Source organism: Crinia signifera, chromosome 9, assembly GCF_055691185.1.
Source record: "Crinia signifera chromosome 9, ASM5569118v1, whole genome shotgun sequence".
Classification (NCBI taxonomy): Eukaryota; Metazoa; Chordata; class Amphibia; order Anura; family Myobatrachidae; genus Crinia; species Crinia signifera.
Genome location: NC_139225.1, coordinates 31414852 through 31442332, shown reverse-complemented (window position 1 = coordinate 31442332; position 27481 = coordinate 31414852). Strand labels below are relative to the sequence as shown.

Here is a 27481-nt window from a genome sequence, read left to right as displayed (position 1 = left end):
ACTTCAAAATGAGATATATATTGCACTGTAAAAATAAATTAGACAGTATTTTCCCTGCACAGAAACAAAATAATCCACCCAAATCTAAATCTCTCTGCAAATGTTACATCTGCCCCACCTGCACCGCACATGGTTTTGTCCATTTGAGAAGGAATTTCCCTTTGTGAGTGAACCAGTATAAGGGCCCAAGCCCTGTGATAGTAACAGCATGACAGGGCTCACTGCGTATTCCCCTACCCAGGCACAGCTTTCTCTGCCCATTCCCATCCTAAAATGCGCATGTGATGGGATAAAATCATCCAGATTCACAATGTAAAGGTGCGTACACACGTACAGATTTTTCTGTCTGATCTATCTGGTGGGAACGAAAACCTGGAAATGTATGGGAGCAAATGACAATCAAACATTTCCACCCAAATGCAGGAAAACAGAAAAAAATATATGCGTGGCCAATACATGTGAAGTAATACGTGTCCCCTCGCGGGGCGCGCTGCGCTCGCCACGCTTCAGGCTCGGAGGCTCGCTGCGCTCGCCACACTATATCGCCGCACTATATCACTCCACGCCGACGTGGATAGTGGGGGTATGAAAAGGTCGGAGGACGCGTACCGCCGCCCCTCGTGGGCTCGCTGCGCTCGCCACGCTTCGGGTTGGCGTTGATAGTGGGGGTGGCGTTAACAATGGGGGTGCATTATCACCCATCAGGGTGGCTGTACAATGAAAAATCGGATCTGGGGGTGCATTTAACATAGTAATCACCCATCAGGGTGGCTGTACAATTAAAAATCAGGTCTGATCGCATCGCATGCGATCGGGTCGCAAGCGATGCGACCCGATATGATAGACCCGATGCCATAAGATAAAAGTCGGTGGCGCCGTGCTAGGAAACAAGTACCCAACTTTTTGATTGTCATTTGCTCCCATACATTTCCAGGTTTTTGTTCCCACCAGATAGATCAGACAGAAAAATCTGTGCGTGTGTACGCACCTTAACAATAATCCTAAAAAAATAGAGAATATGCATCACCCGTGCTTTGCTCTCCATTGCCTGCTGACATTAGAAATTCGCTTATTATGACTTACGTGAAAACTACCATCTCTTTTACTCTGCTCTATGCAGACCAGGGATCACTGTCGCCCCACTCATCAGGCACTGCCATTACCCCTAAAGATAGTCTGGAACCACTTGCATCCTCAAATACAGTCACAGGCTGTGAGTCCAGTCTGTGTGCGTGCATCAGTAAATTGATAGGCGTGTAGCCAGGGGCGGATTGGGCCGCTGGGAAGCCGGGCAATTTCCCGGTGGGCCGGACCACATTTACTTCTATACCCCCCTGGGCAGTTTGACGATGGCACAAGGGTGGAGTGGCACCAATATTTATCTTGCCTCTGGGTAATTGGGTCAAACGTATGCCATTTGTAAGGGCAGCTGCTATAAGTATAGAACTAGTAGTAAATCATGCCCAGTGATTCATAGATAAGTGAGAATCGGTGCAAACAAACATTTCAGGAATAAAAAGGTCATCAGCATGCAATGATTAATAACCAAACCAGGAATACAGTGCTTTTATATATTGCTCAACACAGAACACTCTTGCCAAAAAAAGCAAAGAAAAAGAAAATAATTCTAAAATTGCTAAGTCATCACCACATCCTCCTGGTAGTTGCAGGACAGAACCTTTGCTATAATCCATTAAAAAAAGGTAAAAAAGAGAAAATCAGAACTGAAATAAGTATTTAAGAGTTTATGGGCAAAATATAAGACGGCCTCCCTTAAAAATTTGCAGATTTTTTTATTGATTTTACTGCAGGATTCAAAACACCTGGTTTTGCCTTTATAAAAAAAATATCACTGCTTCAGAACTAGCAATAGAAGTAGGGATGGCCATCGACCATCGATGATTAGAAATCATTGATGGTTTATGGCCGATGTCGAATAGTTTTGCCATCAATGGGGGAGAACCAGATGGTTTCCCACCATCGATGTAAAGCTTAAATGAATAGTTTCATTTTTGCTTTTTCCCTAAAGTGCCGGGACACGGAGCATAGATCCGCCCCTACACCCATGAAGCCCCGCCCCCACATTTTGAATGGCTCACAGGCCGCTCAAACACAAAAAATGGATGACCATCGATATACAAAAACATTGATGGTCATCCATTGAATAGTTATACACTATCGATGGCCAGTTGCACTTTTGCATCAATGGCAAAGGCAACGATGGCCATTCCTAAATAGAAGCCACAGTGGAGAACCCAGGTGAGCCGACACACCCATGGGACCGCCGGGTGGTAGATGGTGGCATACTAGTGTGGGTATGTTTGAGGGTAGAAAATGGCTGGTTGGCAAATATCAGTTTTTGGAAACATTTTCAGAGCCCCTTTATAATTTCCACTCCACCCATGACACCAGGAAAGGTCACTTCAGTGGTATTAGTATAATGTCGCAGACGCAGCTGCAGAAAAACACAAGGGGACGGCTGAAACTAACTTAGAATCAGGTCGTATGTGGAGGAATACCACCCTTTCAATAGACCACACCCCCTCAACAGACCCCTCCTTCAAGAGGGCTGCTTCCAAAACATTTCTGAGACTTATTTTTATCCAAATCCACTTCTACATACTCTGTTGCTATTACATTTGGCTCTATAACTCTCTGAAACATGATAAGACAGGCAAAGAAGAACCCCATCCATCCGTATGTACATGTTTTACAGTTAAATAGTCATTGTCCCTATTTTTGTTTAATGCATGTGGCAGGGACAGCATACTTCCACATGAGGTGAATGGGAAAAATCCAGTCCAGGATTTAGAGTAGCAGCAGCAGGACTAGTGAGATCCAGTCCGGGTTTTCATAAGATGTATTGTGAATCACTGTCTGCCAATTAACAACACCTGTTACTTCCTGTTAAATGTTTCTCCAGAGCAGAGGTTCAGTGTTCCCAATGCCTTATATTGGCTGGGGGGAATGTGGGGATTACATTAGGGATTTTCTGGAGTACCCTTATTGTGAAGCCGGTGTGTTGCCTGCTGAAATAAGCAATAGCTGTACCTCTCCAACGGAATCACCTGCGGATATGGTTTTCCCTTTGAAACCACGTCCCTTGTTGTAAGGCCACACCCACTTCTGGAGTTCATTAAAAAGACGACCCCCATAACTTCCCATGTCATGGTGCCACTTTTGGCCAGCAGGCAATAGGTCAACACATGAAAAATGTCGACATGCAATAGGTTGACATTGGTGAAAGGTCGACAAAAGCAAAAGGTCAACATGCTTATGGTCGACACATGGAAAGGTCTATATGAGTCTGCCCATCACAAAATTAAGAATTTCTATGAGGAAGACATTATCATTCTGGCTGTTGGTATTGGTGGCACTGTGGGATTTGGTGGTGGCAGTACTGTACAGATGGGGCAGGTCTCTTCCTTGCTGGCGAATCGCCAGAACGTCAGCGATGGCGATCCGCCAGCGGCCTGCCTCACCATCTGACTGAGACGCGCATGTGACATGAACCCTGTCCGTCTCCGTCTCAGGGAGACGTACAGGGTTAGGGGGGGTGCAGGCAGGCGGCGGGGACCCCGGGTTACCGCCGACAAGCCGGCGGTGACCCAGGGGAGCGGCTGGAAGCGCCGTCGGAAGGGGAAGCGTGCGCCTCTCGTACGCGCGCGTCCCTTTCTCGTTATGCAGATGGCGCTGGCGGGGGATGGCGGCTGGCGTCGCCATCAGCATTCCCTGCCAAGATGGGACCTGCCCCATCTGTAGGTTGAAGTTTTGCCTATGGTGCCACGAAGTCTTATACACGCCCTAGATACACGTGCCCCTAAGTGGCCCTAAGTCATACTTGCTGACTTTTGAAGCAGCCTCTCCGGGAGAAGCCCAGAGAGGAGACCCAAATCTGCACTTTGGGGGCAGGGACACGGTTGGCACCAATAAGCTCCGCCTAAAATGACCCAAATCTATGTGATTTGCATAATTTTAGTCCTGGGGGGGGGTGCAGGAGCTTTGGGGGGTGGGCGGGAGACTTGCCCACATTCCCAGGGGGCCAGGAAGGAAACCGGGAAGGAAACCCAATTTTCATGAGCTTTTTGCCCTAAGTCTGTCCCAGAGAGCACCCTCCAGGTACAGACCACAGTTAGGAGACTTTTTGGTCTCAACTTTTTTTAACTGTTTATGCTTCTGACAATCGTACTTATACATAATGGGGGTGATTCCGGTTGAGGATCACCCCCATTACCGAGCAACAGAGATGCTGTCCATCCAAGCTCCTCTTCCTCCCAGATGATTCCCCTCTTTAACATGCAAGGGGATGTCTCCACAGCAGGAGAAATCATTCGATGATCATTAGAAAACGTGCCATTTTAGACCCTCCCTGAAGTGCCGTGAATCACACAATTTACTGTAAAGGTGGGGTTTAACGATGTCAAGCTCTGCCCCCAGAGGAAGTGCTGCAGAGAGTCTCCTCCTTCACCTGGAGGGGAGACTCAAAAAGTATTTTATTAGGACAACAGACAGAGGGCAAACCTGGTGCAGAAAACCCCACACGCCTTCGACACACATCCAAAGACAGTGTGATCTATCACAAAGGGGCGTGGTGCACACTCAACTTGGTGGGCTGCAGAGGAGTCGGCATTTGGTGTGACTGCACCCCCCCCCCCCCCCCCCCCGCACCCCACTTCTGACACGGCGGCCAGCAGATGAATGAAAACACAGTAAAAGCTCACAAATCGAATGAATACACGAATCTCGGCCAAGTCGTGCACATGTTTTACAAGAAATATGTCCCAGGAAATAAATCTACGCAGCTGACAAAGCTTTTCCCTACTAGCTGTACCTGTGCCCAAGTGCTGCTGGCAGAGAGCAGACAAAATGCAGCCTTTAGTACATTATAGTGTTCCGCGAAAGAGCAATAATGTACATCGGGTTGTTCTCTGGCTTTTTGACAGAGCATGTTTTTGAGTGGTTAATTTTGGCCCATACAGGGCACCATGTCTCAGTGACCGGCTCACGGACTGGAAAAGGAGCGGAAACATTTAGTGACTCAAATTCCCAGGCCGCAGCACTTGTAGGCTTGCACGGTACAGAGTGACTCCCCATCAAGTCTTGGAGAGAGGTAAAGTATTGCCAAATAGCGGTACACTTCTGTTCTACCAGCTATATTCCTATTTATACTGTATTTTTCAACACACCCTGTACGTTACCTTGTCATTTGTTTTTTTGTTTGCTATGTACGGCGCTGCGGACACTTTGCGGCGCCTTATAAATAAACGTACTACTACTACCTCCCATTTTACAGTCTGGGCTTGAAAAATGATAGGAGCTGATTGGCTGGCACTTTAACTCTCTCCGCTTTATTGCTCTCTACGCTTTGTTAAATTACCACTAAAGGCTGACAGTGACAAGTTCGACACCTGGAAATGGAAGACATACCAAGCTTAAGGTTGACATGGGCATGGTCAACACTCAAAATGTCGACATGAGTTTTTCACTTTTTTGGTGTAGACCGTCTTGGTTCATACAATACTATACAAGTGTGCATAGAGGGATATACTGTAGAATATAATAATGTGCCGAGTGCAGTGAGCCAAGCGAGGGGAACGCGGTACACTCATGTTGACATATCTCGACACGAAAACTTGAAAAATCCAGTGTCGACCATTTCCCTGTCCACCATAAGTTTGTGTTGAGCTTCTCGCAATGTCGACCTATGGTATGTTGACCATTTTCAGGTGTCAACCTAGTCACTGTGGACCAATAGTGGTCAACCTTGTGATTGTTGACCTAGACATTATCTATCCACTATACCGTAACCCCAAACAGAGGCAGAACTACCATTGGAGCAGCAGATGCAGGGCCCCAGGGGCCACTGAGGACTAAGGGGCCCACTGCTGCCACCCACCATTGTGAACTTGAGTTGGAGTGGAGGAGAGGGACCCAAATTATATTTTTTCACCTGGGCCAACCACTCACAAGTTCCGCCAATGACCCCTAAGATTGGCTACCGCAGCTACATATCTCCGATCCAACCAGCAGAGGGTCCCCCCAGAACCCTCCCCACCAGTCAGCCTTATATACTACCTCCTGGTTGCAAACAAAAACCACACACAAAATAAAAAGTAAAATCTCTGACTAAACCTATAATAATTGTATTTTTTTCCGTTGTACAGAGCCATGCCAGCTTTTTATTTCCCCTCCTCTTTTCCTGTTTTTGTTAACCTGGGAATGCTCAATAATAAGAACCATCTTACATTTTGTTTGCCTTCAGACTCAAATTGCACAGTCTGCAGTCTGGTTTAAATTAAGGACTCATTTTTCTCAGTAATGCTGTACTTTATGTCATTTCTCAGCCTCCCGTATTCGCCTTGGTACGCGGGCTAGGGTCTGCACGGCTAAAGTGATCACGATGGCTAAATGAACATTACATCATATAAAAAGTGACTGATACAAGATCCCGTATCAGTGTGACAGGAGCCTCGGATCACTCAGCTGTGCTGCTAGGTGTCCTGATTCCTTCCACTGTCAATTGCTTCTGTCTGGAATACTTTGCTACCTCCTTTTACTTCCACGTCTCATGACGCTGCTTTTCACAGGATTGCCGCCTCTTCAAATACAATGGGAGAGACCGCAGATGGGGAAGTTGCTCGTAGCAACCACTTAGCATCATTTTTGTCGAACAGCCCGTAAAATTACTGTTACTGTATACCGCTTTCATGCTGAAGCTCCGGCCCATGTCCGACCCAATAATACTACTTTCAGACCGCAAATGCCGTGTCGCACACGGGATTAGGACACGGGTCCCATCCCCAGAGCAGGCAATGCAGTCTGAAAGTTCCGACACCGACACGGCATATTGCCGAGTCGGTGACGTCACAGGGGGCGGGGCTGGGCGGCGGCGCGTCATCGGGGGCTCGGGAGGAGGCAGTACTTGGAGCTGACAGTGCTGCCTCCTCCATACTGTGAACGGGACACGGCTCGCTCGACCCAGGCACCCGTTCACACTGCACTTGACACGGGTCATAGCCGTGTTCAACCCTGGTCATTACCAGGGTTGAACACCCGTGTTGCTCGACCCGTGGTGGCCTTTTCAGACCGCACCTTGACCCGTGTTGGGGCCGCAAGAACACGGCAATAACCCGGGTCTAGAGTGCGGTCTGAAAGCGGTATTAGTTGGAGACGGGGCTTCAGAGATTCTTACCCATTTCCAGTGGCAGCTTCAGAGAAGGGGCTGCAGCAAAGTTCAAAATTCAAATAAGAGAGTAGCCCCAACTGCCATTCCAATCTGACTCACTGACACTGGGTGTGGCTCCTCTATTTGAATTATGAACTGTGTTTCAGCCCCACATCTGGAGACACCACTGCCCATTTCACACCTCTGGTTGGTCTCAGGTCGTTACCATCCACACAGGATGCTTGGAGATAATGTCATATCTAAATGCTCCTGCCTGCCAATCAGCAGCCTTTTAGGCATGAGCCAGCTCCTGTATGACCTGGCTCTGTCAGGCAGCCGACCCAGGTCAGACCTGGAAATAACCCTGGTCATGTTAGGTCATACACCTTGGTGTGAAAAAAGCATTAGATTGATTTATATTTTATCTATTCTCTAAAGTAACTCTTTCCAAAATTTGATAAACCGACTCCCATCTATGATTTACAAAGGCACCCAGAACCAGGGTCCAATTAAAGGTTCCGGACGCCAGGCTAATACACATGTAGCTTCCCTTGTAATGCTGCCAAACACATGTGTATGGGAGCTCAGGGACTCACCAGTCATGCTGCCCATGTGCATGTAACAAAGGTTATACACCTGGCATGTAGGATCTAATGCTTGTGGTATGTGCTGTAGCACGAAGTACATAATGTTATGGTTCTATCAGTAAGTTACATTGGCACAACCATCTGACAGTCACCTTAACAACTTTACCCCTTACAGTAAATTAGTACAGTAAATCAGGCCTGGCACCCTAGGCTCCAGTCTAATCAGGCTATTGATTAATCAGGCACTACCCAGATCTCTTCTTGTCCAGTTCCAAACTGGGGACTAATGGGCAACTAATATCAGAAATGTGTTCTGACATAAATTAAATATGGTGTTTATTGAGGTTAATTATATATTACTAAAGCATATTAATGCTGTGTTGGTTGAGTTCTCCAATGTGGGGGCTATTCATTTAACAATGGGGATTGGTGGGTTGCTATTTATTAAAGGTGGGTCTATGGTTGCATTTTAGGGAATGGGTTTGGGTGGGGGGGGTTATTGGGGGCACAGCTTTCCACGAGGCAAATACTAGCTACTAGCATCCCCGCTCGAAGCAAATGCTTCGAAAGCTAGTCTGCTACCTTGTGATTGCCTCTGTGTTTGGCCAGGTGTGAGAGAGAAAGAGATGTAATTTCAGGATCAGGGAAGATAACAGCAGGTAGTCAAAGCTTCAATAACAGGTAGGAAAAAGCAGCAGATTATGACAATTGTCCTGCATGTCATGCCGCGGTCCCAGACTCCACAACAGAGACCCCAGAGCCTACTTTTCTGCCCATCTGGTGGTCCACTGGGACCCAGAAGCATGCGCAGTCCTTCCATAACACAAGGCAACACTCATTTTGAGTCTGGGTTCTGGATATCTGATTTAAATTTCTTTCGCATTACTAATTAAAGAAAAAAAAAATTCCCGCAAAAGTTTACTTTTGTATCTATGAGAATGAAATGACGGATTTTACGATAATTTTCCTATTTTTATACCTTAATTGAATGTAAAAATAAAACAAACTTTTGTTATTAAAATTACTTTTATGTACAAAATTTGTTTAAAATCAACGACTAAATATTTTTCGTATTTCTTCTGTGATTGTATGGACTTTCTCTTATTAGCCCCCCAAAATAATCCCTCATCGCACTGTCATTGTGTTGCCTCTGACAACAACCTTCAAAATCCATCACACCTTTGTGAAAATGTTCACCTTGCTTCCACTCGCTCGTTCCCTCCCTTACTTACTAAAACACGCTTCTCCTTATATGGTCATTCAAAAACTTTAATATTTAGTGATCATTGTAAAAGGGTCAAAAGCAATTTTTTTCTAAAATAGACAAAGGTTTTGGTTATTTTTCGATAAAGAGAATCAGAAAATAGTCATTAAAATACAGACTCCAAAAATTTTTTGGGGGATTGACTGGTGTAATCGATCGGCTTGCAAATTCACACAACCGCGATCAGTTCTGAATAACCCCCTATGTACGACAAGTAAGCACCCAGTGATTCCCCGAAGTTCTCGCTTGCAAATTCCAATGATGATAGGGACATTTCGGTCATTGCAGAGTTAATAGTATTATTGGTCTCTGTTACAGGCACAAAAAGTACTTTGCACAGCACACAACACGCACATGTGCTCAGCGGGAGACCTTTAAATCAGCAAGCACTTCCCTGAGTTATCCAAGCACATTTTGGAAGCGTTATTCAGTCTGGGTGCCAGTGAGAAAATTCTGGATTAAACATAGATATATATCACCCTTTCATTTCTTATTATCAGTCTGGGTCCCGGGAGGTTTTCAGATGATCTTAGCAGTCTAGTCATAAAAGGAACGACTATTTCTTGTCAGGGTAAGATTGTAACTTGGATGAATTATTAGATCTGTTTATTTCAACCTGGCTGCTAAACATTATTATCATCCTTTATTGATAGGATGCCATTGCGCGTCTGCGTACGCATCATCTCCGGCCAAATGCATACAAAACAAGCATTGTAGGACATAAAGCCCATACAGCATATCCCCCCACTGTCCCGTTTTTCTTTTTTTGGGATGGTCCCGCATTCTGCCCTGGGCCGGCAGTGTCCCGTGTCTCTTCAGCGTCGCAGAGGGCGAAAAAGGGGGCGTGGCCCGATGGTGGCTCATTTGCATAGGCCATGCCATCATTAGCATAGACCAGGCCCCCTTTTCGGGCACGCGCGAGAGTGTCCCTCTGCCTACTGAAAAAGTTGGGAGGTAGGCATACAGTGTAATACAGATATAGTAGTAGTGCACATGGTAACTGAGAAGGAAAGCTGGTGGGGGTGATAGTGAGCTGAAGATACTGTACCCCGCCCCCATCTGTCAGGAGGCCCCGCAGCCAGAACACAGTGATATCACTAGCTCTCCTGCTTCCTGTCCAAGTGTGTAAGCAGGAAAGAGGCTGCTGCTATTCTTGAATGTGAAGATAGATGATACATTAGATTTTATTATTCTATGTATTTTAAGGTTTTTTACAATTGTAGGTTGGGCAAGACTCCTGCATTTAGCAGCCTCCTCGCATCAGCCCAGGAGCCCTTCCTCTGCCGGTCAAATACCAGCATTTTCGGCTCTTCGGGGAGGGGCTAAAATTATGCAAATCACATCATTTAGCACCACTCCCTCCCCAAATTGTGGCATTTGCCGGAATGGGGGCAGGGCTTAATGACAGCAAGCCCGGCCTCTGGAAAAAGAGAGAGTCTACTCCCTGGGCTTCTCCCAGAGATGAGACAATCAAAGTAGGCAAATATGCTCAATTAGGGGGTCCCCTGAACAGTACCCAGGTATTATTGAACTATTAGTTTAAATCTTGATATGTCAGTGGTTTCAATTTAATATACACAATCCATACCTTCCAACATGTTCCATTCCAGGAGGGACAAAATACTATCTGAATTTATGATTGCAATCACGTGTCACAATTCCTTTATTCCTTTATATTAAGTTGTTCAACACAGGTGACGCAAATCATATATTGAAAGGAAAGTCAAGATACAGACAATTTTGTCCATCCTGGAATGGGTCATGTTGGGAGAAATGCAAAGTCTAATATACACCCCCCCTTACCATGGCTCTTAAGTGCCACGTGGTCCTCCAAGTGTAAATCCAAAATTAAAATGGGATCTTATTGGCTATCCAGCTGTCACATGTTTTGGAGCCAAAACATGTGACAGCTGGATAGCCAATAATGTGCCATTGTGAGATCCAGGTACATTTCTAGTTCAAAGCCACTGATAGGACCAAGAATACCATAGGGGAAGAGGTGATGGAGTAGGTAAGGAAAGGAAGAGTACACTAGGGAAGAGGGACCTGCTTGTGAGATCTTAAGAGTGGATTACAATCAAGTTGAGGTTTTGGGATGGACAATGTGAATGATCTTTCATATAGTGATGGGTTTTTGTTGAGAACCCATTTGAATTATAAGGAGAGGTATAAAATCCAATATGGTGGCTGGGTGAGTTGCAGTGGTGAGGAGCAGTCTTCACAGAGACTAATCATCACCTTACATGTAGATGAAGAGGAAAGCAATAGTATGCAATGTTACACACATGGTCACCAGTATGTTCTGCAGATTTGTAAGCACACCCTCAATATGATGGGACCATGCCCCTTCAATGGGCAGGACAGCATGTAAGAGGGCCACAGCAAGTATGTTCTGCAGATTTGTAGGCATACCCTCAATATGATGGGACCATGCCCCTTCAATGGACAGGACAGCATGTAAGAGGGCCACAGCAAGTATGTTCTGCAGATTTGTAGGCATACCCTCAATATGATGGGACCATGCCCCTTCAATGGACAGGACAGCATGTAAGAGGGCCACAGCAAGTATGTTCTGCAGATTTGTAGGCATACCCTCAATATGATGGGACCATGCCCCTTCAATGGGCAGGACAGCATGTAAGAGGGCCACAGCAAGTATGTTCTGCAGATTTGTAGGCATACCCTCAATATGATGGGACCATGCCCCTTCAATGGACAGGACAGCATGTAAGAGAGCCACAACATTCACAATGGGACATAATTATGTCTACACATACTTGGACATACCACCCCTAGTTACAGTATAGGGCCTGACGAATACCCTTGTGGCGCTGTACCACACTACCACCACTAGAACATACACACTGTTCCCCACACTGTCAACCAGAACATTCATACTGCACCCCAATACTGTCAGAACAAACATACTGCACCCCATTACTGCCCGAGCAAACATACTGCTCCCCACACTGTCAACCAGAACATACACACTGCTCCCCACTCTGTCTGCCAGAATATAAATACTGTACCCCACTACAGCTAGAACATACACTCTGCTCCCCACACTGTCAATGGCTGTCTGCATTGTGTTTGTTTCGGTGTTTTCCTCCTGTCTGTGTTTTACTTGTTGGTATTTTGATGTTGTCTGTGTTTCGATTGTCGGTTCTTGTGTATATGTTGGTATATTGACCATCAGTATATGGTTGCAGGGATTCTGCCAATCGGTATTCAGTCCGTCGGTAACTTAACTACATACCCAATCTTGGGTCTTCACATAACCGTAATATTTATGCACAGAGGCATACACCCTTACTCTTAGCAAGCAGTGGGGCAGATGTATTAAGCCTTAACAAGAGATAAATGCAAGGGTGATAAGAGAGATAAATGTCCAGCCAATCAGCTCCTTACTGACTTTTTTCAAACACAGCCTGTAACATGACAGTATGGAGCTGATTGGCTGGACGTTTACCTCTCTTTATCACCCTTGCATTTATCTTTTGTTAAGGCTTAATACATCTGCCCCATTAGTAGTTATTGCTATTTTTAGTAATTGTTGGTACATTAATGCTTCTTTTACCACCATGGTCATTTAATTGTCTCTTGTGGGTAGTGGCATTGAGAAATGGGGGGATGGTTCTTTTTACCTGGCCCCGGGTCTGCTGGAGGGTGCCGGATCCCAGGCAGTGGGGAGAGGGATGACAGGCTGCCACTGGAGCACAGCCTCTCTCCAGCTCAGCACTATGGATAGCCTTCGACCATCGAATATGTGGCATCCCAGTTAGAACTGAACCCCGGGAGCGAGGGGTTAATAAAATAGGGCGCCAAAAGAACTGTGCCCCGGGCTGACTGACAGCCTGAGGGGACCAATAGGAGCTGCCGGATGTGGGAGGAGAGAGAGTGCGGCGCGGAGGACGGAGGGAGAGAGTCAGCGTGGGAAGGAGAAGGAGACAGCGTGGCAAGGGGAAGGAGACGGCGTGTAGCAAGTGGAGAAGGACGCGGGGACCCGACAGCGTGAGAAGAGAGGCAGCGGCAACTGAAGACCAGCAGGTGACGGAGCCGGCGCACAGCGGGAGAGTGACAGCGGGGATCCGGAGGTCAGCAGTAACAAGTGGCGGGACCGGAGAGAGCGCCTGAGTGCGGCAACGCTGCAACAGCAGCGCCCACACTAGTGTGCCCTCCGCCGCTGAAGAGGACCAGACAGCCGCCAGCAGCAGAATCGGGACGGGCAGGAGCCTGCAACTGACTGCCGTATATCAGGTACTTTGCTCTGTGCCCCGCCAGCCCAGCCAGCAGTTAGCAGGCCCCCCCATCGTGCCCTGCCGGACAGCCCAGCCAGCATTTAGCAGGTCCCCACTGTGCCTGGCCAGCCAGTCAAACCCGCAGATCACCCCTGTGCCTCCATATTACTGAACACCCCTGTGCCTCCATATGACTGAGCACCCCTGTGCCTCCATATTACTGAGCGCCCCTGTGCCTCCATATTACTGAGCACCCCTGTGCCTCCATATTACTGAGCACCCCTGTGCCTCCATATGACTGATTCCCCCTGTGCCTCCATATGACTGATTCCCCCTGTGCCTGAGACATTGGATAGCACCTGACCCCGCCCAGGTCAGAGCCCCTCCTAGTTTTCCGACCAGCGTGGGACCCTCCTGTTCTTAAAGGGACTACTAAAGGATCCTCGTCCCTTTTTCTATTGCGGTGTGGAATTGTTCCCCCTGTAACGTGGAATTACAAACAGCATTTACTGTAGGAAAGGCTCGCAACAGCACCATCTTGTGGACAAAATAAGGAAGGTCCGGATGTTCATCCAAATGTTGGTTAGAAGGGTGTAAAGTGTTCTGTTATTGTATTTGATATATTGTGTTAGGTGATTAGAGTCGTCAAGTAGTGACGGCGTTGCCAAGTGAGAGAGTTATTTCCCCCAGGGTGCCACTTGACGGCCGGGGGGGATCAGTTCTCTCACTTCCCAGCGACGTGGTAAAGGGTCGTGAAAGGTTAAGTTATATATATATTGTCCAGTTGTATAGTCAGCCACGTGGCTAGGCAGTACCCCTAGGTATTCTGTTATATCAGTAACTATTGTGCCATTGTGTATGTAATGTCCCCATTGGATAATTACTGTTTAATTACACTGTCCCGTTAATAAAACACAAGCAGTTGAAACTCTTTAGCGTCTTGCTCTACTTCCTGCGGAGGTGTGATCTTTCCCAACCGGGGCGGTGAAGAACCTGCGGCGGAAGAGTTATCCAGGAACGAGAAAGGTAATCTCCAAGCAAGCCCGCAGAGTGCGGTCGCTCACACTTGGCGTCATACCGAACAGGATCCGGATCAGGTTGGGAAGACAACTGAGTAAGGAAAATGGATCAGCCACCCGTGCAACCACCTGTGCAGCCACCCGTACAGCCACCCGTGCAGCCACCCGTGCAACCACCCGTGCAGCCACCCGTGCAACCACCTATGCAACCACCCGTGCAACCTGCAATACCAGCACCGGCAGGAGAAATAGCACCGGGCAACGGGCTACAAGACCAAGCCACCGCAGCACCGACTACACCGATCACGCTCCCATACTATTTCGGAGCGTCGTGGCTACCCAGCTACAGCGGAGATACGAACAAGCCACCAAATACCACGCTCGTGGAATTTAAGAATAGGATTGAGATGACGTTCATGCTATATACATTGCACGAGCAGCAAAAAGTACAAATCCTAGTAGGACAGCTGACGGGATCTGCCCTCCGAGAAGTGATCTCATGGCCACCCGAACAAAAGAAGGAAGTGGCACAGATATTCAAGAAACTGTCGGTCATGTTTGAAACGAAAAGTTTACCAGAACTAAAACTAAAACTTTACGGGAGGAAGCAACACACCGGAGAGACGCTGCGGGACTACGCCCTCAGTCTGCAGGAAATGCGGAAAGCAATTCAAGCAATAGACCCAGAAGAGATGAGAAATGCAGACGAGACACTGACGGTACAACTAACCGAAGGCGCTAATAGGGAGAGTACACGTGCACAATTGAGATTACTACGGAGACAAATGACGGGCGCAACATTCGCCGATTTCAAAGAGGCTGCAATTAGCGTAGTTGGCAAACACACCGAACAAGAGGTGGAGTACCCTGAGCTGCTGGGTTTCCACGAACCACCGCATCTGCGGAAAACCCACTCCCCCGGCCCAGAAGGGGCGAAGAAGGACAAAGATATAGCAATACAGGCCACACAGAATTTGCCGGAAGATCAGTTTAAGACCCTGCAGAAGCAGATCGAGAACCTCACCGTCGGTATGGCAGGTATGCAGAGGGAGATGCGCCAGCGAGGCCGGCCACCGACCTACAACGATAGAGAATCGGGTTGGAGGACAGAACGACGCCGGGGGACGGGGAATCGCTGGGACCCCCCTAGAGAAAGCGGCCGACGAAGCACGGACCAATTCGACGGACAAGGGCGTCCCATATGTAGGAGGTGCCAAGAACCGGGGCACGTAGAGCGAAACTGCTACCGTCCAGAGGCTTTAAACTTCAACACCCCGAGGCCAGGGCCCGAACCTCGGGGGGAACACCGGGAGTAGATCCAGACCCGGAGAAATGGTGGCCCCAATATGTCGGACAATGCCCGATGATTAGAGTCCTGATCAACGGGACAGAAACGCTGGCCATGATAGACACAGGGTCGCAGATTTCTACAATCCAACTGACCACCCTCCAAAAGCACTGGGGAAGAGAAACCCTACTTGCACCGCCCCCGTCGTGGCTACAATTGATTGCAAGCAACGGCTTGGGGATCTCGTGTACCGGATATTGGGAGGCCGACTTGAAGATCGGACAGACCTGTCTGCCCAAACAAGGGTACCTAGTAACCACGAGTGGAGAAGGGAAAGTGGCCCCCATTATATTAGGTATGAATATCCTCCAGCAATGCCCTGAAGAGTTAGTGACCATCCTACGGGGCGAGTTGACCAAAACTATACCACCAGCCACCTCTATCCTCCAGAAGACGATCAGAGTACTGCAAGGGCATCAAAGATTTGTCCGAAGGACTGGAGAAATCGGAAGGGTCCGACTGACAGAAAGAAGGCCCATCAAGCTTGCACCCAACTCAGAAACGATCTTGTGGGGGAAGACCCGATGTGGACCCAGAGGGTGCGAGTATGAAGCTCTGGTGGAGAACTGCGTGATTCCGGCACGACAGGAACTAGTGGTAGCCAGCACCCTGGTGAAAGTACAGAACGGAAGGGTCCCGGTGCGCGTATTGAACCCCCACAACCGCACCGTTAAATTGTATCGGAACCAACCATTGGCCACCTTGTGGTGGACCACTTTCCAAGACGTCATGCAACCCGCCGTAGTCGCAGAACAACTGGTGGCACGGGAGAGACAAGGGACGACGCCAGAGACCTGGTGGGCAGAAGTTCAGGTGGGAGACGCCACCACCAGTGACCAACACCGGGAGGGAGTGCTAGAGGTGGTGAGAGAAAACGCTGTCGCGTTCAGCAAAGACCCGGCCGAAATAGGGATAGTGGAAGGAATCCGACACCCTATACCTACGGGAGATGCCCGCCCTATCCGCGAGAGACACCGACCCATAGCCCCGGCACTGTACCAACCAGTGAAGCAAATGTTGGAGGATATGATGAAGAGTGATGTCATCCGGGAGAGTCACAGCCCCTGGGCCGCGCCGATCGTGCTGGTAAAGAAAAAAGATGGGCAATTGCGTTTCTGTGTGGACTACCGGAAACTGAATAGTATCACTCACCGGGACGCTTACCCACTCCCGCGTATAGAAGAATCGCTCACAGCCCTCAGGTCGGCCAAGTTCTTCTCTACATTGGACCTAACCAGCGGGTACTGGCAAGTCCAGATGGCCGAAGCGGACAAAGAAAAGACGGCCTTCATCACACCGATGGGGTTGTATGAGTTCAATAGAATGCCTTTTGGACTCTGCAACGCCCCAGCCACGTTCCAGCGGGTGATGGAGCACTGTTTGGGCCACAGAAATTTCGAAACAGTGCTCCTTTACCTAGATGACATCATCATTTTCTCCGACAGTTATGAGGCCCACCTGGTACATCTCCGTGAAGTGTTCCAGCAACTAGCCAAACACGGGCTGAAACTCAAACCCAGCAAATGCTTCCTCCTCAAGCCAGAAGTCCAGTATCTGGGTCATGTCGTCAACTCTGAAGGCGTCTCCCCCGACCCCGAAAAGATCAAGGCGGTCGCGGACTGGCCCGCACCCAGGACTGTGAAGGACATCCGACAGTTTTTGGGTTTCGTGGGATATTACAGGCGGTTTGTGAAGGACTTCGCGAAGATCGCTACCCCGCTAACTGAGACTCTCCGAGGGATACCCAAGGACGACTATCACAAGAAAACAGCGGTAGAGTGGACTAAGTCCCGCCAAGACGCATTTGAACAACTAAAAGAGACGCTGACTAAGGCACCCCTCCTCGCTTACCCTGACTACAGTCTACCATTCCGATTATACACGGACGCCAGTAAACAGGGACTAGGGGCGGTATTGGCCCAGACGCAGCACGGACAAGAGAGGGTCATCGCCTATGCCAGCCGAAGCTTGAGGAAAACAGAACGGAACGACGCCAACTACAGTGCGTTCAAGTTGGAGTTCCTGGCGCTGGTATGGGCGGTGACCGAAAAATTCCGGGACTACTTAGCCGCAACCCCATTCGTGGCAGTCACTGATTGTAATCCCCTCGCACACCAAGCGACCGCCCGCTTGGGCGCCTTAGAACAACGCTGGGCCTCTCGGCTGGCCAACTACCAGTATCGAGTAGAGTATCGGAGTGGGCGCTGTAACACTAACGCGGATGCCCTCTCACGATTACCCCTACCCCCGGAAGAAGAAATAGAGGATGATAGGGAACACGTCGAGCTCCCGACCTTCAATAGGTCGACCCAGAACCCTCCAACCCCAGAGGTAAATGCAGTTTCCGCCAGCAGAGGGGAAGAGGCTGCCGATCAAGAATGGAGAGAGTGGCAACAGCAGTGCCCGCACCTCCAGCGGATCCAGACCCTTCTGACCACCAACGCAAGTCCCGGAAGGGACGAGCGAGAAACGGCCCCAGCAGAATTCACCCAACTGTGGAGGCAACGCGAAAAACTGGAAGTGATTCGGGGTTTGCTGTACCGCCGGTGGATCGATCCAAAGTCGCATTGTGTACGGTACCAACTAGTTATCCCCCGACTGGCCACCAGAATCGTGTTACAGGCGTACCACGACCAATCAGGGCACTTTGGCGTCCAGAAAACCGAAGCAAATCTGAGGCAACGGTTCTACTGGCATAACCTCCGACAGGACGTGGAAGAGTGGTGTAGAGCCTGCGTAAATTGTGCAGTGAGGAAACCAGCCACAGAGCAAGAGAGGGCACCCCTTACCCCTATCAGCAGCAGTCGGCCGTTGGAACTAGTGGAATTGGATCACGTGAAGCTGGAGCCCAGCCAGTCCGGGTTCAACTACGCCCTTACTATCGTAGATCACTACACGAAGTTTGCAGTGGTGCTCCCAGTCCGGGACCTCACCGCCAGAACCACGGCCGAAGTGTTTTGGCGAGCCTTCGTCAGACCATATGGGTTCCCCCAACAGATTCTAACAGACCAGGGACCGTCCTTCGAATCCGCCCTCTTCCGAGAGTTGTGTGACCTATACGGGTGCAGGAAGATCCACACGACCCCGTATCACCCCCAAACTAATGGTTTGTGCGAACGAACGAACCAGACGTTCATCAACCTACTGAGGGCCGTATCGGTGGAGAAGCGGTCCGAATGGCCCACGCTATTGGCAGAGTTGGCGTTTATCTACAACAACACAACCCACAGCTCCACCGGATACTCTCCGTACTTCCTGCTATTCGGACGCCCAGGGAAGCTACCAGCAGATCTCAGCCTGAACATCCCGGACACCCCGGGTCACCCAGAACTGCACGCTCCCTGGGTGCAGGAACACCAGTCGAGACTAGCAGACGCCAGGGCCTTGGTCGACCAGAGATCGGAGCAAACTAGGGATCGCCAGAAGATCAACTACGACAGGAACGCACACGCCGAACTCATACCCGTTGGCACTCTAGTGTTCAAGAAGAATAATCGTCCAAAAAGTAAACTTGATGCTAAGTGGGAAACAGACCCCTATGTGGTGATGAGAGAGCCGCAGGATACGACAGCAGTCTACCTCATTGCCAAGTGTGATGGGACCCACTCTCAGTGGATCCACCGCAACCAGATCAAGACTCACCCGAGCCAGATCCCAGTTGTCGTTCAGCCTAGCAGCGAAGGCAGCCCAGAGAATGAAGATCTCGTCGCAAGGTGGGCCCGAGATCCGTTGGCGTTGATGCTAAGTGTTGGATGGTCCACGCCACCACCTCCGAACCTACCGCCTCAGAACAGCCTGAGAGTCGAAGCACCTGTGCCTGAACCCGCCGAGATAGCACCTCCGGAGGTTGGAGTAAGACGCTCGGTCAGGAGCACGCGAGGCGTGCCACCCCTACGTTACCGCCAGTAGTGCCGTTAGTAAAAAGGTGTATTGTTTAAAAATGTATATATTGCCGTGAAGTTGTCATTGTGTGAGTAAAGTGTATACCCCTTTCCGAGGGACAATGGGCGACTGGGCTCGACCGCCAGCCGCCGGAGACATCTTTATTTGTCCACAGACATTTATATCCGACCCAGTTGATGCCCGAGGACTGGCATCATTTAAGCCGGGAAATGTGTGGCATCCCAGTTAGAACTGAACCCCGGGAGCGAGGGGTTAATAAAATAGGGCGCCAAAAGAACTGTGCCCCGGGCTGACTGACAGCCTGAGGGGACCAATAGGAGCTGCCGGATGTGGGAGGAGAGAGAGTGCGGCGCGGAGGACGGAGGGAGAGAGTCAGCGTGGGAAGGAGAAGGAGACAGCGTGGCAAGGGGAAGGAGACGGCGTGTAGCAAGTGGAGAAGGACGCGGGGACCCGACAGCGTGAGAAGAGAGGCAGCGGCAACTGAAGACCAGCAGGTGACGGAGCCGGCGCACAGCGGGAGAGTGACAGCGGGGATCCGGAGGTCAGCAGTAACAAGTGGCGGGACCGGAGAGAGCGCCTGAGTGCGGCAACGCTGCAACAGCAGCGCCCACACTAGTGTGCCCTCCGCCGCTGAAGAGGACCAGACAGCCGCCAGCAGCAGAATCGGGACGGGCAGGAGCCTGCAACTGACTGCCGTATATCAGGTACTTTGCTCTGTGCCCCGCCAGCCCAGCCAGCAGTTAGCAGGCCCCCCCATCGTGCCCTGCCGGACAGCCCAGCCAGCATTTAGCAGGTCCCCACTGTGCCTGGCCAGCCAGTCAAACCCGCAGATCACCCCTGTGCCTCCATATTACTGAACACCCCTGTGCCTCCATATGACTGAGCACCCCTGTGCCTCCATATTACTGAGCGCCCCTGTGCCTCCATATTACTGAGCACCCCTGTGCCTCCATATTACTGAGCACCCCTGTGCCTCCATATGACTGATTCCCCCTGTGCCTCCATATGACTGATTCCCCCTGTGCCTGAGACATTGGATAGCACCTGACCCCGCCCAGGTCAGAGCCCCTCCTAGTTTTCCGACCAGCGTGGGACCCTCCTGTTCTTAAAGGGACTACTAAAGGATCCTCGTCCCTTTTTCTATTGCGGTGTGGAATTGTTCCCCCTGTAACGTGGAATTACAAACAGCATTTACTGTAGGAAAGGCTCGCAACAGCACCATCTTGTGGACAAAATAAGGAAGGTCCGGATGTTCATCCAAATGTTGGTTAGAAGGGTGTAAAGTGTTCTGTTATTGTATTTGATATATTGTGTTAGGTGATTAGAGTCGTCAAGTAGTGACGGCGTTGCCAAGTGAGAGAGTTATTTCCCCCAGGGTGCCACTTGACGGCCGGGGGGGATCAGTTCTCTCACTTCCCAGCGACGTGGTAAAGGGTCGTGAAAGGTTAAGTTATATATATATTGTCCAGTTGTATAGTCAGCCACGTGGCTAGGCAGTACCCCTAGGTATTCTGTTATATCAGTAACTATTGTGCCATTGTGTATGTAATGTCCCCATTGGATAATTACTGTTTAATTACACTGTCCCGTTAATAAAACACAAGCAGTTGAAACTCTTTAGCGTCTTGCTCTACTTCCTGCGGAGGTGTGATCTTTCCCAACCGGGGCGGTGAAGAACCTGCGGCGGAAGAGTTATCCAGGAACGAGAAAGGTAATCTCCAAGCAAGCCCGCAGAGTGCGGTCGCTCACAAATACTTTTGCCATCGATGAGGGAGGACCAGATGGTTTCCCTCCATCGATGTCAAGATGCCGGGACACTGAGCATAGTGGAGCATCTGCCAGTCACCCAGCACAAATTACAGGGTTTTTTTTTTACGGGGGCGTGGCCATACCCCCTTTGGAGACCACGCCTCCTTCCGGTGGCCACGTCCCTTTATTTTACTAGGGCCTGGCTGACCTGACAGCGCCGCTACCCACAGGTGTCACTTGGCTCGGACTGAGACTTACAGAAATACAAGGCGCCCCATGTGTTGGAAAGGGTGCAAAAAGGTTCCAGCATATGTGTAAAACTAAACCAAATTCTTTCCCTGATCTGTGTCCAAGCAGCTTGTTCGTGATACTACCTTACTCAGCTGAGTGTCTGGCACGTCTTGGCATCCAGTCGAATGGTCAGATCCCTCTGCGGAGTATATTCTGCACAGAGGTCACTATTTTGAGGATTCTGGCAATCACTGACAGGGATACACGATTACACTGCATGTCGGCACGGTGGGGGGTTTGTGTGTGGAGATTTTTCTGTTTTCATTTCCCTGGAACCTTAGCCTGAAATAAAAACTGAATATTCACTTGGTCTTGTGGATCAGTTTAATGTGACTGGATCAGATAGCACACATTTGGTTGCAGTCAGCCGGTTGCAGTTGGTAATGGAGTTTGCTGCTAATGTGGCAGGGACAGCATACTTCCACATGAAGCTAATGTGGAGGATCTGGTCCAGGTATTAGAGCAGCAGCAGCAGGAAAACTGATGTGATCACGGTTGGGATGATTAGCAGCACCTGTGCCTTCCTGATATAAGTGTTTCCAGGGCAGGAGGTCATTGTTCCTGAATGAAATAGCCACTCAGGTGAGAGGCCTGGGGTGTGGGCTATGGTAGGGATCACTGGAACATACGGAAGAGTTTGTACTATGCTGTGACACCTATATGCTGCAATGCTGTAACCATTCTTGCTTATGCTGTGTACCCGGTAAGCTGTTAAACTGCTACAAAAGGCCAAGACTTCATCTTATGCAGTGTATGTGATTCCTTGTCACACTAGATCAGTGGTTCCCAACCCTGGTACTGTACCCCCAACAGTGCACGTTTTCCAGGTCTCCAACCAGAATCACAAGTGACATAATTAGTTCCACCTGTGGATCTTTTAAAATGTGTCGGAATAATGAGTGCACCTGCTGGGTGACCTGGAAAACGTGCACTGTTGGGGGTACTTGAGGACCAGGGTTAGGAATACTATATAATAATGCACTAGATATATAAATATAGTATATACGGTATTTATATATTAGTTAAGTTGCCAATGGACAGAATACTGATCGATCCCCACAACCAAATACCGATGGACAAGTAAAACACTGACAGGAAGAAAAAAATGACACAACCACAATGCCGACAGCGAAAATTATGACACAAATAATGCCGGATACAGTTTTGCAGGATTTTTTTCTTTGGTACTTGTGTAGTTTCACGGTGCCAGCATGCTACTTCCGGTTTCTACGCTCGGCAAACTATCTAAAATAAACTAACTTAACTCCATGCCAACATGGATAGTTCATACCCCCACTATCCATGTTGGCATGGAGTTGTTTTTAGATAGCATGGCGAGCGTAGCGAGCAACCGAGCCCGCAGCGTGGGCGAGCGAAGCGTGCCCCGCAAGGGGACTCAGTCGCACGGCGCCATGCTGGCGCCGTGAAACTACACAAGTACCTTTTCTTTTTTCGAAAAATCAACTTGTTCATATTTTACCATCCCTGTGGTATAGCGGTAAAATAGAACAGTGTGCCTGAAGCATGGCGAGGGCAGAGAGCCATGCGAGGGGATGCAGTACACTAATACAATGTCCATGTCAACATTATAACTGTGTCGGCATTTTAACATGCTCGCCATTATGATCATGTCGATATATTGGCTGTAGGGATTTCAGACGGTATTGTGTATGTGTTGGGATATTAACCATCTATATTTACACCCTGACAGTATAACAGTGTCGGCCAAGTGATTGTTGGTACTTGATTCAGGTTCAATTCTGCCCCATTTTCGTTTGTGCAGGGCATGGGCGAATATATGCATGGCAGGGGAAGGGGACTGGTGCAGGGGAATGCCCTGCATTTTTTGCATCATCTCTTCAGTGATCACCACAGAGCAGTTGTGATCTCTTGCTCCCCCCAAATGCCCCCCTGCCCGTGAGACATTGCCATCCGCGGGAGGGACAGCTGGACAGTCTCCAAATATTGGGACTGTCCCGCAGTAATCGGGACAGTTGGAAGGTTTGCCTTATCTTCTAGAGAAAGCTGTGTGGATTTTTTAGATAATAGGGTCAGTTTGTATAATAAACAGAAAGTTCCAGATGAAAAGGGGATGATTATGTTACGTCCTGATCCTAGGAGTTCATGACGTCCTTTGCTGTTGGGAAAGAGGAAATTGGGAGATGGCCAGAATCACAGTTCAGCAACAGCCAGGGATCACGCAGCACCATCGGACAACTTTGTCTTCCCTTCCAACACGAGGTCCAGTGAACATCTTGTTGTTCTGTCTCCCTAATCACGTGCCCCCTTTGTCCACAGATAAGCAGTCACAGCTTTGTTTATCCAGCTCATTTTGACTCACGTTTCTGAACTTTGCCAAACAGTCTAGACCTAAAGTCATTCCATAGCTATTCAACTTTAATTTCCCTGCTAGTCCTGCTGGGTACCTCCCTTTCCTCAGCTACCAGCAGAGAGATAAACCCAGAGTTTGATGTTAACGTTACAGCTGGGAACATTACGGCAGCCAGAAAAGGTCTTTCTCAGCATTTATCCTGATGCACCAGAAGGTTCTTGGTCTGTTTCCTGAGACTGCATTATGGACAGGTGGTCAGGGAGAGAACATCGGGCAGCGCCAGGGCAGAAATGTGCAGAGCACATGAGCTATGGAAGTGTCTGTGCATCCTGAGGTCAGCCTGCGTGTGCTGTGTGATCGCAGGCATGTAATGTTAACCAAGCTACTTTCTGAGCTATAGTCATATACAGTACTGCAGATCTTTGTGGGGATTCGGTATGAAATACCCGACGGTCAAAATCCCGACATTTAAAATCCCGACAAGGACAAAATCCCGACAAGGTCAAAATACCGACATATAGAATGTACAGGTGAAAAAGTCAACATGACTTTTGGTCCACAGGTCGTGAGGTCGACGTGGGTTTTTTCACTGTTTTTTTTACCCGAATGTCGACACAGTCGACATGGACACAGTTGGAAATGAACTGCATCGCTCGAAATGCTTCGGGCACGGTGCCTCGCTGCGCTCGGCACACTATTTTATTCTCCCACCTAGTGCAAGGCTGGGCAACACCGGCCCTGCAGATGTTGATGAACTACACATCCCAGGATGCTTTGCATTACTTTTGCTATGTGGCCATGCTGAAACTGATGCAAGGCATGCTGGGATGTGTAGTTCATCAACATCTTGAGGGCCAGTGTTGCCCAGCCCTGCCCTAGTGGATGGTAGGGCATGAAATACTGCCTGTCGGCACATGTCGGGTCAAAAAACAGTGAAAAAACCCATGTCGACCTGTCGACCGAAAGTCATGTTGACTGTTTCACCTGTACAATCTATATGTCGGTATTTTGACCTTGTCGGGATTTTAAATGTCGGGATTTTAAATGTGATTGTAAATGTGAATCACTCGTAGCCCGGAAGTGATGCGCCTGTGTTTTGGGCGGAAGTGGTCCGTCCATACATTAGGGAAACAACCCCGCACACCAGACCCAGGTTTTTTGGGTTCCAGGGACAGTGGATGTCATCCTAGCAGGAGTCTCTCCTTTCCGTCAGACCGGAAGTGACCTATCGGAGATGACGCTTTGCGTTTCACTCTCTCAGCATTTGCGTTCCACACTCCTGTGCTTTTAATCGGACTTACAAATGAGTTGTATTTGTATATTTTCTCTTCCTTCCGCATTATATTCTGCCTTATACTCATATCTCTTTTTGTTTATCTAACTTTTGATTTTTGTATTTTTGTATAGCTTCGTAGTTTACAGGCTCCCAATCTGCCATCTTGAAGTGTGGCAATCTTCCCATTTCTTTTCTTTTCTTTATGGGAATAGGGTGAATCTCATAGCCATCATCTACATCTAAGCCCTACTTTATTCAGGCTGAGTCCAGGCTGAGCCCTATTTCTATACCACTACCAATACTACTACCAATCAGAGGAGTTGCACACAGGCATCCTCCTCTCTTAAACTGCACCTCCCTGAGCCTCTGGAATATTATCGGTCTGGATAAAAAGTCTGCAAGTCTGAACATAACATACTTACATGCCCTCCAGGAATAGCTGGGCTCCCGAAAATCAGGTCCACCTCCCCCTCTGAAAGGTGAGCAAGTGCCCCGAAAGGCCCCAGCCTCCCGCAATCCCCCCTCAATGAATCACATCATCGTGGCCCCGCCCCCTGCTGTGCAATGTTGGTAACAGCGGCATTGCACAGCAGGGGGCATGGTCATGATGATGTGATCGCAATGGCCACACCCCCACTAATGGCTTCTTTAGTGAGGTCCATCTCCGCCCCCCCTTCCTAATCACACCCACCGGCCCCGCCTCCCACTTTCTGGAGCTGGCAGCCTAAAGATTGGAAAACCTGGTCTGTATGACTCAAGCTGTCACTGCATGTTGTCACTTAAATGTTGTTTATTTAGTACATATAATGAAGAGCATCCTATTGGATGAGAGAAAGCAACATATACCCCCAGGAAGTGAGAGATTGCTGAAGTATCACACAGGAGTTTATGGGTTAAGGGAGCTCTTTGGAACTGTGGCTTAGGGGAGTAGCTAAGGCGGAGCTTAGGGCATTTTGTGGTTAGGATCAGTGATGAACTTCCTCATTTCATCAGATTCCCCGCCCTCCCTCAGCCATCGAGTTCCCTGCCCTCAATCAGTCATCGATTCCCTGCCCTCCCTGCCCTCCCTGCCTCAGCTATCCGATTCCCCGCCCTCCCTCCCTCAGTCACTGATTCCCCGCCGCATTTTCTTTTTTGGTTTGGGAATCTCAACCTATATGTGGCGGGCAAGAACTGCATTACAGTGGCTATTGTGCTGCTTCATGGAGGTGCAATCTCTTCCCGGTACACCGATCTAGTCTGACCTTTCCTACTGGGGGATCAGAGGCACTGGCTGTCTACCCGTGCCCTATTATGGTGTATTGGGGGGAGGGTTGGAGCCAATGGGATGAGTTAAAGGCATGTTGTGGACATGAGATCAGCGTTGAGATCAGTGGCGGCTTGTACCTTATGGTAGGAGGGGGGCTGCTGCTGACCGCAATGTCCGTTTTCGCCGCTGTGGGAGCATGCCGAGCAGCTCCGTGGGCTGCTGGCTATGCCCCCCGCCCTGCATGCACACAGCATCTATTTATGGATGACAGGGGGGGGACTCCCAACTACCTCCCCTGCCGCGGGACACTGCTGGCTGCAGGAGGGACGCAGGAACGTCCCCAAAATCGGGATGGGAGGTTTGTGTTTACCTGGCCGCTCTTTCTAATGCCACCATACTTAGTGTGTAAAATAAATAATGGCATTTCAGTTGTCTGTGTCGTTATTTCTAGATAATTTAGAGGTTAGTTATTATTAGCAAATAAAGTTGATATGTAGGGAAGGCAAGTGGCCTCACATCTTCCGATAGGACGTGTATACATACATATACATTTCAAGGTCCAAATAATTTATGATAAGTCACAGAGAATTATACAACACAGGCAGCCTTATAGTCGACACAACAATCCTTGTAGCTAGTACATGAGGCATTACATTGACAGGGCCACTTAGATGAACTGGCTCCACAGCGCCCCACACAGGATGTGAAATCCACCCCCGCACAGTCACAGCTTCCACTGTTGACAGAAAGTCCTCCGTCTACACCGATTCTAGAACTGGTCCCAAACGTCTGACCTCTGTACAAAGCTGTAATGGGACAAAAACCAGGAGTAAACAAGATACAATGTAATTATGTTTTTTTGACATGTTTAGCAAAACGAATTACATTTTGAAATTCACATGACTGAAACATATGATGTTAATAGTGCAGCTGGGTTACAATGCCAGAAAGTCAGGTTTGCAACATGAAAAATGAGACACTGCAAAATGCTTTGTGGTTGTACCACGCGCATTGGCTTGTGCAAACGTGCTTTGAATTTTCCGGCCCATACGAGTTGTTG

The 27481-nt window shown here is 49.0% G+C and overlaps 2 protein-coding genes across 2 annotated transcripts in view; both read right to left on the bottom strand.

Annotated features, from left to right (window-relative positions):
• LOC146035326 (extracellular matrix protein 2-like) overlaps window positions 1-21847 on the bottom strand; it is a 90968-nt gene extending 69121 nt beyond the window's left edge. The window contains exon 1 of the mRNA XM_083158697.1: window positions 21648-21847. The gene's annotated coding sequence lies outside the window, so the exon portion shown is untranslated. The remainder of the gene's footprint in view (window positions 1-21647) is intronic.
• A 5030-nt stretch (window positions 21848-26877) lies between these two features.
• The window catches only part of LOC146036551 (deoxyribonuclease-1-like), a 29662-nt gene continuing 29058 nt past the window's right edge, over window positions 26878-27481 (bottom strand). The window contains exon 10 of the mRNA XM_083160526.1: window positions 26878-27227. Within this exon, the coding sequence (XP_083016652.1) occupies window positions 27010-27227 (218 nt within the window). The 3' untranslated portion in view covers window positions 26878-27009. The remainder of the gene's footprint in view (window positions 27228-27481) is intronic.